At 30.2% G+C, this 17186-nt stretch overlaps 1 protein-coding gene across 3 annotated transcripts in view; it reads right to left on the reverse strand.

Annotated features, from left to right (window-relative positions):
* The window catches only part of LOC129969382 (uncharacterized), an 89451-nt gene that overhangs the window by 15528 nt on the left and 56737 nt on the right, over nt 1–17186 (reverse strand). The window contains exons 12-13 of one of the 3 annotated variants that reach the window (XM_056083938.1): nt 12141–12207; nt 3952–4102 (exon numbers count right to left, since the gene is read on the reverse strand). In XM_056083938.1, coding sequence (XP_055939913.1) covers nt 3952–4102; nt 12141–12207 — 218 coding nt within the window. Of the gene's footprint in view, nt 1–3728; nt 4103–12140; nt 12208–17186 lie in introns of those variants that run through there. The other 2 variants (XM_056083940.1, XM_056083939.1) reach the window with 2 other exon arrangements.

Consider the following 17186-nt stretch of genomic DNA (forward strand, 5'->3'; position numbering starts at 1 on the left):
TGGATGCTGATACTCTGAAATGCATAACACAGCATTTGGAGAGTTTGCGAGTGGGAGTGAAAAACTTTATCCCTGATTTAAACAAAATATTGAATGGATAAGAGACCCATTTAACATTGACACAACATCCCTGCCAGAAGATTTGACGCATGAAGAAGAAGAGTAATTATTGGAATTGGCTACAGTGGGATTTTTGAAAATTAAACATAGGGAGAGTACCTTAACATCATTCTGGTTAAAAATGCAAAATGTGTATCTGGTCTTAACAGAAAAAGTTCTGAAATACATCTTGCCTTTTCCAACTTCATATTTTTGTGAAGTTGCTTTTTCAACGTGGAACCGCATCTGATATTAAAATTAACAAATAAGGAACCAAACTATGACGATCTGCCCCCAGCAAAAACCATTTTATCCTTCTCATTAATCCAAATAAATGTTACTTACAATACAACTTTTATTTATATTTTATTATGAATAATTTTATTTCTCTTTTCTTATTATTTTGTGTATGTCACAAAAAAATAAATATATTTTTGATTATTATGAAAATACATCCATTTTTTTTTTGACGAGGGGTACACAGCGTTACGAAAATTATAGCAGGGGTACAAATATGTCAAAAGTTTGGGAAACACAGCTCTAAAGTAATGATTTATTTTCGCTCCTTCTAAAGTAGTGATGTAACGATGACTAAAAGAAAACCTGAGTATACTCTTCAAATTTAAATGAAAGCTAGAAAATAAAATCTTTCGTGAACAAATGAAATATATTCTACTGTTGACGAATATACGAAAAGCTATTTCCAGAGCACATCAGCGAAAATCTAAGAAAGTTTTTTAGAAGCACGTATTTAAGAATACGCACCAGGAAAATTATTGGTTTAGCTTAATTTCCAAGTTTTTTATTAATAAAAAATTAATTATCCCTCAAAATGTTTTTTAAAAATTTCCTTATACTTCACTATTTTTGAAAAAAATTTGCAGCAGTAATATAAAAATATTGAAAACTTATGAATAAAATCAGCCATTGGAGGTGGTTGAAATAACCTGGTTCAACTGATATTCTAATTTTTAATTAAATAGCCTTTTGGACTGTAAAAAGATTTTGGACATCATGATATTCCGTATAAAAATAAGTTTTATGTCAAAATACAAGAAAAGGCTTTTAATCCCGGAAAGTTAGAAGAAATATGATGCTAGTTCAGAAGAAATATGAAGTTAGAGGATATAAAATTACATATAAATTTTCTTTCATACATTTTTATCCAAAAGCATTATCAATAATTATATTGTTTATTATAATTATTGATTTGATTTGATTGATTATTATAATTATCATTTTTTTGGTATAAAATTAAAATTAAATCAGTACAATAAATTTTTTTACTGCTTAATCTGTAGCCGTATTTGCTTATTTGATGAGAAACTATGAACGTAAGAATTGAATGCGTCATGAAAAATCCTGCTTTAAAAGAAAATGATATTTAGAAATAGCAGTAGAAATCACTTCTCACTTGATTCATTTTGTAAGTAAATGTTTTGTTGAAGTAACATTCCAATGCGAGGGGAAAATATTAATGGACTTTAGATAGATGAATATGATTAGAGATAACTTTATGTCAAAATAGAATAATAAATATTTAACATTTTGTTTCGTATCATTACAGTTATTATTCAAAATTATGTCATATCAGATTCGTGGTTTTGTCACTAAATTGTTACCTCTCATAATGATTCCTGGGTTTTGTAACATTCGTGACATTTATTTAAACTTTCATATTCCGAGAATCTTTTCTCGAAATACTCAAAATGATCTATTGGTGATTCGAGATGAATAATTCTTAATGAAATAAAAAGTTTAATTTCTTCTGAATATAAAAGGCACAAAATCAAATTAAAAATATAACTCAAACAATCCATAACTGTCGTTCGAATGCAAGCATTTGAGAGGTAAAAACTTAAATAGTAACATTAGAAACGCTGTTGCCAAAACAAATAAGAACAAACAAATTTCTGCAACGATGCTCTTTTAATGTAATCCCTTCATTTTTCGCGATAGTTTTCGCCCAGCATTTTATCACAAGTTTTTTGGAGATCCGTGAAATTGCTTCACTACTGCAGTGAATTTCATTTATTTAAAATTATTGCAATTCAAACAAAATCTTAAAATGTTTTGAAGAATATAATTTTTGAATCTACGTTTTTGGAATTGTAAAAGTATTCCTGAAAAAATTTTAGTTGAAAATTAAGCAAAACAAAACAAGGGGAAAATAAATTAAATTTCAGATTTAAATAATGTCTGAAGACTGTACATAATCTTTTACATTTATTATAAATTCGCATCTGTGAAGCACTTTTTCAAATGAAATAATCATTCTTATTTATAAATTTATTCATTTATTCTGTGTCATTGCCAAATTTAAATTTTAATGTGTTATCATTGTGCGTTTCTCCTTCTCACATCTTTCTCCGTTATGCAGTGAATTGACTCTACATGCGAAAGCTGTATAGAATGCCTTGAGATTAAAATGCATATAAGAATGTATAACTGCAATATTTGAACTGTTTAAGGATAGTTGCAGATTTCCAGCAAAGAGAAGTTTAATTGAATTATTAAAATCAATGGTAGAATCTAATTCAAATTTAAATAAAAAGAATTAAAATGTTGAATAAGAAAAGTTTTTGTGTTTCAAATAAAAATACTGGAAATTTCCAAATGTTTAAAAAATAATATTTTAATTATGCAATATTCCCCTGCAACATGCAAAACTGTTCGTCTCATTCTCTTGTAATATTTATTTTTAGAATTTCATGCAAGATAAAGAAATTTCCATCATATCCGAACATATCAGACCGATGAACATTTAGATTAAAGTTACTTTTTCATTTAAGGGATACAATGACAGATCTCACCTTTTCGGTGCAGCAAAGAAAAGATTCGAATTAACATTTTGCAGAGTAAAAGTATAAACATTTTTTTAAAAACTTTTTCTAAAGGAAAATTCCATATATCGTCAGTTTCTATTCATAAAATTAAACTTATCATGTTCGAGATTTTTTTATTGGTTTCGTTCATGAAATTAGCTTTATTTTATCATCATCCATTTTTCTGAAAACTTATTAAGTCTTTCGTTTGTACGTCCTCTATATAGATGTTTAGTTCATATAAAAGTACGGTAAAAAATGAAATTCTGATTTTAAATTAACAGTTAAATGAATCGAAAATGATATTATAATTCACAACACAAGTACTTTTGTATATTACATACTATCAAAAATTATTATTTTTAAATTATCAAAATTTACCGTAGAGTTAATATTTTTAGTTCATTTCTTTCACCTTTTCTTAAATAATGATGGGTTTTCAGCAGACCAGTTTATTCGTAATGTGAGGTTTCAAGATTACTGTGTTGAATCCTGCAAATTATGAATATGAAACAGGAAATGAAAATATTTAAAAATTCATATCCTGTTTCTTGAATCTAGAAAACAACAAATATTTAGCTGAAAGAGAAAAAAGTATTCCTAAGTTTATTAATTAGAGGACGGCACTGTCCAAAAAAGAAGTAATTAAAAAAATAAGTTTTTTTCTTTTTCAACTAATACAAAAAAAAAAAGAGTAATTCAAAATCTTCAGCAATAATAGAATTACCTTTATTTGTGTTTAATATGCGGAAAAGTATTGCGTTTATGCATATAATCTGATGCAGTTAACACAAAAGGCGTAATAATAGCATAAAAATCCAATAATAAATGCTTATGAATATACGCATACTCTGAATGGTACATTCCATTGCATTCAAAGAACAAAACATCTGAAGAAAATATGTTTCTCAAACAGACAATAAAATTTGGCTCAATTAGTGAAAATTTAAAAAAAAGTAGTGCTGCTCGTATGAAATAAAGCATATCACACATGATTTGCGTCAGTGAAATTAAACGTTTTTCGAACCTGAAGACGGCTGTCCCCTTTTTTGCCTGTAATTCCGCTTCAGTGTGACAATCTTCTGTATAAATTTTTCAAAGATACTCGTGAACGCCCAGACGGAGATGCCGAGCCAGCAGCCGATGAGACCACCGATGTAGCTGAAGAGCTCTCCTTTCTGGAGAAAGACAAGATGAGAATCAAAATAAATTTGATATTCACGATGAGATACATGGTGTCACCGAAAACAAAGGAACTCATTAAAAGAATTGCTGGCGAGCAATAAATGATACAGATCAAACGTCTGCCTTTGCGCTTTTGGGTGGAACGAAAAAATCAATTTTTGATTTTTAATTTGTAATAGTGCGAAAAAATTGCCTTTTGGTGTAGATAAAATAAATTATAAACATGAAAAATATTGGAGTAGGTCTTAAAGTGCCGCAAGGACGTAAAAGTTTCATAAAATTAAAATTTTTGCTACATTTTAAAGTTTTTTTTACGAAATAATCAACTTTGGATTTTTAATTTGTAATAGTGCGGAAAAGTTGCCTTTTGGTACGGATAAGATGAATAAAAATTATTAAAAAAAACATTAGAATGTATCATGAGGTGCCTCAAGGACGTTAAAGTTTCATAAAAAAACACTTTTTGCAACTTTTTTTAAGGATAATAAAAAGCTTTCATTAGGCATTGTCATATGTGTCAGATGATATTTGGGTTCAAACCAGGTAATTGTCAAGATCAATCGTCTGTAAGGCCCTCAGAGTAAAATGTTCTAATAATAGCAGTGAAAAATGCATGTGACTGGTGCTTATAAAATGTTGCAGGTCGAGAAGACTTCTTAAAAATACAGACTTTTATTTCTTGCGACAAACAGACATTTAATACATTATAAAATATCATATATTACACCGACACAGACTACGAACACAAGTGAAAAAAAAAAAAAAAAAGAATCTGAATCTACGTCTGAGTATGCGCGCACGAGTGCTTCCGCTCTTATATAGAGTGAAAAAACATTTGCATCACATTGGCATAAAACCGTCAAATAACATCTTGCATAAGTAATTGGAAGCATCATTTCACTTCATGAGAAAAATCGTTGCGAACGGGGTTCGAATCATCAACAGTTTGTGTACACGCATTCGGATGGAAAGAAAAACCCAATATGAAACGAGCATCCTATTTTTGCTAACATCTCCCCCCCCCTTTCTTTTCATCCTCATGCGTGTCCACACAGTTACAGAAAAATAACCTATTCTTTGGGAAAAACAAGTACTTTGCCTCCGAAGGCATTCATTAATCAACATATTTAATACCAAAAGAATGAATTTCTTTGAATAACAGCTTAAAGATCAAACATTTCCTATCAACTTAAAGAACTGTGAAATAACAAATGTACAGCATGTTTTGAGTTACAGAAATAAACCTTACACAAATACATTACAAATTACATTTCTTGTGTCTTAAAAAAAAATAATATTTATATAACACACAATGGAAATACATTTACATTAATTTGCAGTTACATAATATATATATATATATATATATATATATATATATATATATATATATATATATATATATATATATATATATATATATATATATATATATATATATATATATATATATATATATAATATACTAAAGTCGTATTTAAAAAAACAAACATTTTAGTTCAACTTGAACGATTTCACATGATCTTATTCAAACGAAAGTAACAAAATTCAATTCTTATGAAGAAATGTCCATATTATATATCAGTGAATATTTGATTTTTGAATTTTTGTAATTCAATTTTAGTTAGGGGCTTCGTGAAAACATCGGCTAGATTAAATTTACTTTATACATACTTTAAATCAAATATCTTTTGATATACCAGATCTCACGAAAAATAATTTCACGTCTATATGCTTTGTTCTGTGATTTTCGATAGGAGATTTTACAAATTCAATACTGGCTTGATTATCAACCATTAATACATTATCTGCTATATCCTGTGTGATAAACTTTGATTCTTTACATTCGCTTAGAATTCTACTAATCCAGACTAATTCCTTAGCTGCCTCTGTTAAAGCCACAAATTCTGCCTCCAATGTGGAGAGTGCAATCGCTTTTTGCTTAAAACTCCTCCATTCGATCGGGACTTTTCCAAAAAAAAAAAAAAAAAAAAAAAATTATTTGCCCTCCCATGGAAGTGCGATCTTTATTGTTTGCGTAGTCAGCGTCTGAATAGGCTATCAATTTCAATTCTTTATGGTTTGAAAATATTCAATTTAAGTGATTGTGTATACTTTACATAACCTAACAATTTTAACAATCCCTGCCAATGAGCCATGCCTGGTTCTTGCTGGTATTGTGAAAATATGTTTGTAGCATAGGCTATGTCCGGCCTAGTTCTGCTTGCTAAAAATGCGAGACATCCTATTAAATTTCTATATGGAATTTTTTCCATCTCTGCCATTTCAGCTTGCGATTGTGGGCATTGTTTCTTACTATATACAGTTCCTTTTGCTATAGGAAGTGAAATTATTGGGTATTGGAAATTATTGGGTCTTCATATTTTTTGCACATTCTTTCAATGTAATCAGATTGATCTATGAAGATTCCACCATTATTTTCAACAAAATTTACCTCTAGTAATCTTTTCGTTTTCCCTAGAATCTTCAAATCAATATGTCTTTTTAATAGTTTAACAGTTTCATTTGCATCTGTTTCACTTCTACCAAAAATCACAATGTCATCTACATACAGTAAAACCAAGTTTGTACGCGCAGTTACACTACGAAAATTTTTCGAAACCTAACTCTTTTAATTTACTATTAATTTCAAAGAACCACTCCCTTCCAGATTGATGTAAACCATATATTGCCCTATTCAGCTTACATACATGGTTTTCACCTGTTTCAAAAACCTGGAGGTTGTTTCATTAGGATATACTGTTTTAATGGGGCGTACAAATATGCACAGTGGACATCGTATTGCAGATTAAACCATTTGCTATAACCAACTAACAATGCAAAAAAAAAAAAAAAAATCGAGTGATACTAAAATTAATGACAGGATTGAAAAACTCGTCATAGGTTTCACCCCTTTTTTGACGATTACCTTGTGCTACCAGTCTCGCCTTATATCTCTCTATTTTCCCTTGCGCGTTTCTTTTTATGTTAAAAACCCATCTGGAACCCAGAATTTTAGCGTTATCGGGTTTAGGTATTAAATCCCATACCTTTCTTTCCTTCATTATTTCTAGTTCCTTCTGCATTGCTTTCATCCATTCCCTTCTTTGAGGTGTTTTTATGGCATGTAGATAACAGGATGGAATTTTTACCCCATCCTCTAGTCATTCAGGGTCATAATCTGTAGGGGGGGTTGAAGTCTCGACATGAAATGCTTGCTTCTGGTGTTTGGTCCCCAATTACAACACCACTAAATTTATTCGCGCGTGAAAAATCAAATAGTTCACTTTGAAACTTAATATTATTTTTCTCGCAGTACTGTTCTATTTCCCACAGCGATCTCAATCTCGTTTTCATGTTTTCCTCTGTATAGTAAATTTCATTTGAACCTTTTTCGAGGGGTGCCTTCTTTAACCAATTTATTATTCTTTTTCCCACCTGAGGTTTCGGTGTCCCGGTGCAGTATCCGTCAGTTTCCAATCCCACCCCCTTTGGGTCTGAATCGAGTTCGGGTAATATCCCTGGACAGTCCTGATATTCATCTTCAGAATCTGTTTATATAGTCCTATTTCGGGTAATTCTGAAAGTTGGGGGGTCCAGGTCGCTTTCCTTAAATATTTCAGGTTGAGGTTTTTCTTTTTCGGGAAATTTGTTTTCGAACCTAACGTTTATTGTTTCAATTATTTTTCGCGTTTCTGGCTTTCAAATACGATACCCTTTCGTTCGAAGTGCATAACCTACTAAAATTCCCGGTTTTGCTCTTGCATCGAATTTCTTCCTTAAGTGTTTTGGGATACCCATGTAGGCTTGGATCCCGAAAGGCTTCATGTGCTTTACAGATGGTTTTTTCCCTCCATATAATTCGAAAGGGGTCTTGTTTTGTTTTTTATGGCATATTCGATTCCAACTGTAGACAAAATGTAGTAATGCTTCCGACTAAAATCCGGTGTTTAACCCACTATCACGTAATAAAACTTTAATGCCATCCACGGCGGTATAATTAAACCTTTCCGCGATGCCATTCTGTTCCGGGGTATATACATTTGTAAGTTCATGTTTAATCCCGAGATTTTCGCAATACTCCTTGAATTCGTTGTTCACGTATTCTAGACCGTTATCCGAACGAACATTTTTTATTTTACTATCTAAGAATCTTTCTGCACGTTTTTGAAATTTAACAAAAGTCTCTAATGCTTCTGATTTAAATTTTAAAGGAAAACAGAATATAGAAGAAATAGAAGAAAGGAAACAGAATACTACGAACTACAGAGAATAGTTAAGTTTAATCAAGAGCGGTGCATCAGAAACGATTATTGAAGAACAACAGTGTTCTTTACAAAAAGATGCAAGCCAACCAGAACCAACAAATAGACAAGAAGCGATAAAAACTACCAAGTGCCTGTGCGGTTTAATATTAAGTTAAAACTTTATACAGAAGGCATCTGAAGCCGATCCAAATAGTATAGGGGACTCGGTTATCGACTTTCCCTGATTTCCTTGTCACACGCAAGCAGTGGAAAGATCTGTGAGACTGGTGGCCGAATCGGCTCAAAGTCTCGGTGGTTCAGTCGCAAGAGAATGTTGCATAAGAGCAAAAATTGATTCACGTGTGAATATGCCAAAATCAATTTAAAAAACTGTTTAATGTAGCAATGAAGAAGAAACAAACATTTTGTAGCTGTAACATTTGTAATCATTAAAGACACAGAAGTAAAAAAAGCAGAATTAGACATAAAAAAATATTTATTATTATTATTATACTTTTATTAATACTTTTTTCCATTTTTAAAGCTTATATATGTATTTAAAATAATCCCTTTTAACATTATATGTACGAAAAATTCATAAAAATATTTTATCAAAGTTTATAATTTTTCATTTTTTTTACAAACTTTAAGCTCTTTTCGGCACCTCGAAATATTGTTGTATTGGAACCAGAATGTTTTAAAATTCTTTTTGAACATAAAAACTAATTTTTCACCACTATTGCCAAACTAAAATCTAAGAAAAAAATTTAAAGTTCCTATGAAATAATTTCAATTTTTTTTACAAATTTCAAGCTTTTTGCGGCACCTCAAGATCATGTAATCTTGCAACCAAATTTTTAAATATTGTTTTTGAACCTAAAAGGCAACTTTTTCTCACTATTACTAAAGTAAAATCTAAGAAAAATTTTTAAAGGCCCTTTTTAAAAATTTTCATTTTTTTTTTCAATTTTTTTAACGAATTTTAAGCTTTTTGTGGCACCTTAAGATAATGTAATATTTCAACCAAATTTTATAATATTGCTTTTGAACCTAAAACGCAACTTTCCCGCACTATTACTAAACTAAAATCTAAAAAAAATTTTAAAGCCATTTTCTTTCCACCCTATTGTGCATATTTTCAGATAAAGAAAACGTCAGATGACCAGATGTTTAAAAAAAAATGCTAAAATAACAAGCTTCCGATACTATGCATTTCACAGGAGTTCAATAATTAAAAATTCTCCTGGAGGTTTCTTTATTTTAAGCCAGCGAGGGATGAATGGCCGCTTCCTGCAAGGAGCTGTATTTACAGCAGCAGAGACTTAGTCTAGGTCTAAGATGAAAAGAAACGGCAGTTGCTTCCCATCTTTATGAAGAGGAAATGAGTGCATTGAACTAAAATGCTGGAAATCACTTTTTTCAATTCCGAGCTCATTTACAATTCCATTTCACTTCCGATGAAATTAATTAAAACATTATAGCATATTTAGACGCTTTTATTCTTATCTTACTTGGAAGCTTGACAGATCCTCTGAAAGTGACCATTGCCGCTTCAGATGACCGGAAGGTATGCCTGTTTCACTAACGGTGCTCCAGTTCTAATTTTTTTTTTTTTAATTTTTACCTAGCATCACAAATGGCATCTGTTCATTATTAGTTTTTAAATGCTTGTACCAAATTATGCCTCTCAAAAAATTTAAATCTAATTGTTATGAAACCATAAAATTTAGTGTCAGTTTTCTAGTTTACAGTAAAAAAAAAAAATTGATAAAAAGAATTGGAGGCCATTTTAAAAAAGAATTAATGTTTGTTTCCTTGTCACCCTTAAAATCTTTTAGAGAGTCTGTAATTTGCTTTTCCTTTCATTTTAGATATTTAATTGATAATAATAATTATATTCAAATAATAAATTATCTAGGCTATGTAGAGTTTTCTCTTTAGGCCCTTTTATCGAATGGATTACTCTCTCTCTGAACTTCGTTTGTGACTGATCTGCTTTGTTTCCAATTGTGCTTCCAACTCTATAAATGAATCTTGACCGTTGGATCTATTGCGAATATTGTTCACTTTTCTTCGTGCTGCAATCTATTGTAGAACCAGACTAGAGAAACTTAATATTTAGTATTACAAAAAAGGGTCTATTTATATTTTGTTTGCAAAATAGATTGTTCAATAAGATGGAAAATTGGTAGATTTCTTTTTTTAAGTCTAAAATATGTTATGACATCTTCAATTTATTTTCATTAATAGAGAAAGCCCCCACTTCTCGTGAAAACATCCACAAAATCACTTTGAATTTCAGTGTGTTTAATAATATTTATAGGCAAGAGAAGCGTTATGGAAGTTAATGTTAAAAAAAATGTTATGAGATTAATAGTATTATTTCTGTAGTAAACATCCAGCATCATTTGACAATGACCTATTTAAGCTATTGATATGGTTTTAAAGAGATTATTTTAAACAGACATTTATTAAACACGATACATATTGTTACGGAAAATTCCGTCCAGTAGATGCACACTGAAAAGTATAACAGGCTCAATAAGGGGTAGCGAAGCAACATGAAGACAAAATACATAATAGTAATATACAGCTTAAGCTAACACAAGAACAGTACAGCAAATTGGTATTGCAGAAAATCGGTGCAAAAAGAAGCCGTAATTCAATATTAAACAGCTGCAATTGCGCAAAGCGTTGCACAAGAGCTCAAGGAATCTCGCTGAAAATCAACACTCAAAAGAGAGACTTCGTTCAGTTACTCCTCTCCATTCTATTACTGACTATTGACTAATTCTCTTGTGTGCGTCTCGCTTTTTATAGCTCCCGTGATAAGGCATAGGATTTCCTAGAACAAATATTAGACCTCTAGCTTGACGTTTGCATTAAATAACGTCAATATTTCTGAACATTTGGAATTCTTAATTTTTTTCTCCAAAGTTACATATTTTTTCCAAATGTAGGGGAATACTGACATTCATTCAGTACAATAGATGTGAACAGAATCCATCAGACTCAATAGCAAATAAAGAAGTTTTATTCTACACGAAAACACGCCAATTTTTTTAAAATACAGAGATGATGGACTAACAGCTGGTCGCCAAATGTCGCTAGTATTAAATAAAACTTTATCCTCATTGATTATATTGCTCAATCGAAAACGAATATGTTTCGAACAATTATATAAAGAATAATACACATTTTTATCATGAAATTAGACAAAAAAAAATTGATTTAGGTATAATTATTGTGATTTCAGCAAATGCGATTACTTTTACTCCTTGAATGCATACCTCCAGGATGCATCAACGGGTAGTAACACGATCTAGAATCTTACACATCACACTTTTTACATCTGTTTGCATGATTATAATTTTTCACGATAATACGAAAATTCTTTATTTTTCGGCCGCCTTTGGGTCTGGGACCAGCTGTGCCTGCTTGGCACGCCTTATCTTTTAGCAACGCCTGATTACATTATACATAAGATTTCCGTATAGTTAAGTAACTCTTTTTATATGAAATATTCTATTATAAATATAATTAATTCAATACTTTCCTTTTCTTTTCAGAAAAGATTTCTATTTTTTTAAAAAAATTACCATGAACCCTATTTTTTGCACGTTAACATAAAAAAAAAAATATCTTGCAGATTAAATTACATGGCCCCTTTCCTTGAGAAAAGATGCCTGAAATCAGAAAATTTGTGCTATATTTTATTATTTGGATGAAGAATTGAAAGTACCACTGAGATGTCTTAAGGTTCCAAATTCGACATTTTACTTACCGCATATAAAGGATCATGTGACATTATTTTGACTTCAGGAGTTTTCACCAGAACTACAATTATTGTGCTGCAGAAGAAATGAAAGAAAGAAAATTATTGTATAATTCCTCTGAAATACCTTTGTAAAGTATTTTTACTAACAAGAGGATAACTCAATAATCATTTGCACTTTATTCTAACTGTTTGGATGTCGGCTACATGACTTTATGCTTTAGCTACCAGCAGCTAGATGGCATTATTCTTTTCAGTTATGAAGGTTTCAGTGTTATCAGCTCACTTCTAATTGCGCCTTAGTGAAGTAAATATTGCTGCGTCACTCTCCGCTTACACGAATGAAGGAAGTGTTTCGTATTCCATTGTTTCGTAGTTTGCAAGGCCACAGAAGCCTAAACTCTTAGAAGCATTTCTGCGCAGGAGCAATATTTTACCAAGACGAAGTGATTACTAGAGAATTTAAAATTTCCAATATAATTTATTCCACATACAGCAGTGATTTTTCCTTGTTAGATTATCATTTAGTGAAAATTATTAGAGAAAGTAATCAACTGCCACTCAACCTTAAGAGGCCGCCCAGTTGCCTCTAGTCCTCAAGTAAAGAAAGCGATGCATTTGTGAATGAATGTTCAATCGAAAAAGGTTTTATTTTTAGGGAGGTTGAAAAAAAATTATTTCTAATTGAAAAAAGCAATTCTTTTGTCTGAAAAGTAGGCAGACTATCTATAAACCGTTAACGTACAAAAAGGATTCTTCCTACTTATTATCGAATGACAACAATAAAATATAAACAAATCACCATAGGAATGTTTTCTATTGTATCGTTGAATGTTTTTGAAACTATGCTTAAATCAGAACGTAGTTTAGTTAATTAACGGAACTGCAAAATGTTATTAAAAATGCTAAGAAAAGAGCTCTCTGTGTTACTGAAAGGCCCATTCATCCAGAAGAAAGATGATATAAAAGAAATCAATATGATAGAAATAAGCTCACAACAGAAGAATTTTTCGAGTACGAAAATAAACAATTGTCACCATATGCGCAATCCTTTTTACTTGCATTTAGAAATTGATGTTCATATCCCTTTAAGTTATTATTTCAGGAAATTGATTTTTGTATTATTTTAAAACTTAAAAAAATTTCTTTTTTTAATAACAACAAATTTGTTTCCGTACAGTTTTTATTTTTTATTTATGGATTTTTTTAAAAAAAAAATTAGCTTGATGCACATTCTATAATATTGCTTTTATTCTTATGATGAAATTCGAATTCATCTATCAAATCATTCAATAGTGTGTCATCATCATTGTAACTATTAAAATAAAAAAAGAATGCCTTCCTTAAACATTAATCCTGAAATAGGATTTTCATGTCCGCTTTTATTTCGTAATGTATACAATTTTGAATTTGCGCCGGCAGTAATTAGAAATTGATTGATTTTATTGAGTTCACATTTTTCAGTTTTATCAAATTACAAAGCGAAATAAAAAATGCCATAGTTTAAAAGTAAAAAAACTCAATAAAGTGGGTGAATAAACTGGTCAGGAAACTTGGGTTATTTTTAAAATGATGCCCTTTTAAATTTTGTACTGTTAATACAATAAATTATAAAAAGTGAGTGCAAATAATGATTGAATTACTTTCGCATACAAACTTATAAGTTTTATATCCACTTCTATGTTATATCTAACTAGCAGTAACCACACAGCGTTGCCCGTGGCATAACGCCCAAGAGGAGAAATTAGCTTTGAACTTAAGTCTACCTCCACCCGATATCACATAGGCATGTCACGCAACATCAAAAAACAAAAAACAAAAACATAAAAATATATTTAGAAATAATCAAAAATAATTATAAAACCATTTTTTATTCCCCACATTCAGGAATATTAGTAAGCTTTGATATACAATCATTTGGCGCCTTGCGAGGTTGGCAATTTTTCGGTGGCGCTTTTGCTACCGTTACGCTATTGCTGCCCATTCTGTCTTTACGTTAAAATTTGGCGAAAATGATTGTATATCAAAGCTGTTCCGAAATATTTAGACTGTTAAAAAGGTAAAAATATGATATGTTCATAGACAAAACAATACACTAAAAATATACAATAGAAAAGTGGCTTTGAAATTTAAAAATATACAAAAAACTCATTGTACCCACTATTCCACACTTGTTTATCAACTCCTGTATAATTTTATACGAAAATAAAATTCAGCTTGCTTCGAAATATTCCTTTGTAAACTATATTGGCTGTTTTTCCTCCTGGTGCCAAAGCAAAATGATTTTGTTTGGATGCAACTCTAAAAAGTGCCACATAAAGTTGTCCATGAGAAAAACTTTCTTCGCTTAAGTCAATTCCAGCAGTGTGAAACGTTTTTCCTTGAAATAATTAAAATCGCAATTTTAAAATTCCATTTTTTTATATTATTTAAATATATTATTAAAATGTATAATTTAAATAATATTTTTTATATTATTTAAATTATACATTTATTATATTTTAAATATAATAAAATCTTTCCCTACAAAATGAAAAATCTCCCTAATATCAGTTAATTTTTGGAGCATAATGAGTTTTGAATTGCTGTTTGAAATCAGACTTAAACAAAGAAATGTATCACATATGCATACCACAGCTCTTGCTATTTACACATGCGCAATTTGAAGATTTCGCACATGCGCGGGTAAGTGTATTACGTATACGCGAATTGTAGTAGGAAAATAATTAAAATCGCAATTATAAAACTCCTTTTTAAATTTTGATATGACTTCAATATACTAAACCATTTCCCAATAAATGCCCAAACAAAATGGTACAAATATCAGTTAACTATTTCTCGAGTTTTTCTGTTTTAAACTTACAGACGCTTTTAGGAGACTTCATTTTATACTATGTATAGATGAAAGTTATTATTATTATGAGATGCTATACTAAAATTGCTTAAAAGAGAAAATATTCAGATAGAAAAATTTCTTCAATAAACTAAGTTTGAGAAAAAAGACATAGTTTTCTCTATTATTCTGATAAATTTTTATAAAAATTAAATGAAAAGAAATTTACTATTTTTAAAAATATTTTATTGCTTAAAACTAATGTCTCTTTCGTTCTTACGAAGCAACTAACATCGTAAACATACTTAAGATTTTTTTTTATATATAACTTGTATTTATCTTCATCTGTAAATTACGTACGGGCGAAATTTCAAATATGGAAAACAGGGTAATATTTGAATTTTCATTGGAAGATAAATGGCGTCTTTGATACATAATTCCTCTCCCTATTCGCGATCCATTGGTGCATTAGGATAAGGAAGTAAAATGCCTGCAGTACACTTCGCTGATACTATCTATACAGAGGTGCGAATCTTTTATCGTTTCGTAATGCACCTATATGACGACGGGGGAAAAAATTCGAATAACACAGACTCTTCATAGCTCCCCTAAAGAAAAGGGTCACTTTGTTGAAGTTGGCTAACATTACACTGTTCGCTTTCACACAAATTAAATTCAAATAAGGCAAGCAAAGATTCTCTTATGCGCATGAGAAAGTATTTCAAAACACTATTACTTTATATTTTATGCTATATAATAGAAAGAATAGATAATAGAAAAAGAACAGATAGTAGGATTAGAATAAATAATATACACAGAAAAAATTATAGAATATTTTTTTAGAGATAATTCTTTATTAATTCTGAAATTGTATAAATAAATTACAAATAAATAATAACAGCAATTTGATCACACAGGGCAATCAAATTTTGTTGAAGACAATTTTTTAACCGATTTCATACGTATTTTATATGCCAAATGATAAAAACAAATACAACTTTAGTTTTTACATGTATGCTTTTATTTGTAAGATATATTATTTGACACATTAAATTACGTCCATTTCAATAAAAAACTCTTTTTATTGATAAATTCTGTAAAAAAAAAAATAATTAAATAAAACTTAGCAACACTCTTGGAAAAAAAAAACTACAATAGTTTAACGAAAACTTAGAAATATCAAATCAAAACTAGAGAAAATGTCATTTTTCTTTCTTCATTAAAAGATATTATTATTTGAGAGTTTTAAATGAAATTTGTTTATCCTGTCTCTTCACATTTTCCTACAGCAAAGAGACCGGGCTTGTTGCTACGCTGGATAAGTTGTTATATTTGAAGTCAGTCGATTGAAATTCACTTTTCTCTTGCCAGTTGATAGCTCTCGTTCGTATGGTTGCCTCGACGATTTTTTGGATTGTTTGTAGTTAACAGCAAAAATGAAGCAAACGAAGACATTATTTATCTAGTTATTTGTAATCTTTCTCTTAAATTAAAATTTTATATTTGCGTTTGAATCGTTGGTGATAGGTCAGTACCACGAGAAATTCTGGATTTCAGGTTAATGATATCACATTTAAAATTTCTGTCCGACTGTATCGCATCCTTCACGGATATCCGGAAATAAAATTGGTCTGCAAGGAGAACATTTTAATTCCATTGGCACTAATTATCAGTTGTTGCCCTGGAACTCCTTGACCGGATTAAATTTTAGTTTCATCGAATAACTTTTCTTTTTGAAGTTCGCATGGGCAACTGCAAAAGAAAGACACATAAGCATGCACCGGTGAAAGAAACATTTCTGAAGATAGCGGAAGAAGCTATGACTGATTGTTCATTGCGAAAGAAAGCCAATTAATGATATTTGATTTCGTGAATATTTCGAAGTAAAATGAAAGATGCTGGTTAAGGGAAGCTGCAATTTTAATTTATAGTTAATTTAAGGATAATTAAACAATATAGATCCTTTTATTAACTCTTTAGGAGATAATTTTCTTGGAGATGCTGCATAAAAATTGCATTAATAAGGCATTTTTATTTCTGAGTTAGAATCAATTTGTGTTTTCCCAGATGAACAAGAGATAGAGCATCAACATACATAGTTAGTGCCTCAAAACTGTGGTACAGATTTTCAGCTAATGAAGTAAAAATATTTGAATATCAGTGTGCAATTAAAAATGAAATAAAACTCAAAATGTTTCGGAGGGGATGTGCGAGGCCTTGAA

Source organism: Argiope bruennichi, chromosome 5 (assembly GCF_947563725.1).
Source record: "Argiope bruennichi chromosome 5, qqArgBrue1.1, whole genome shotgun sequence".
Lineage (NCBI taxonomy): Eukaryota > Metazoa > Arthropoda > Arachnida > Araneae > Araneidae > Argiope > Argiope bruennichi.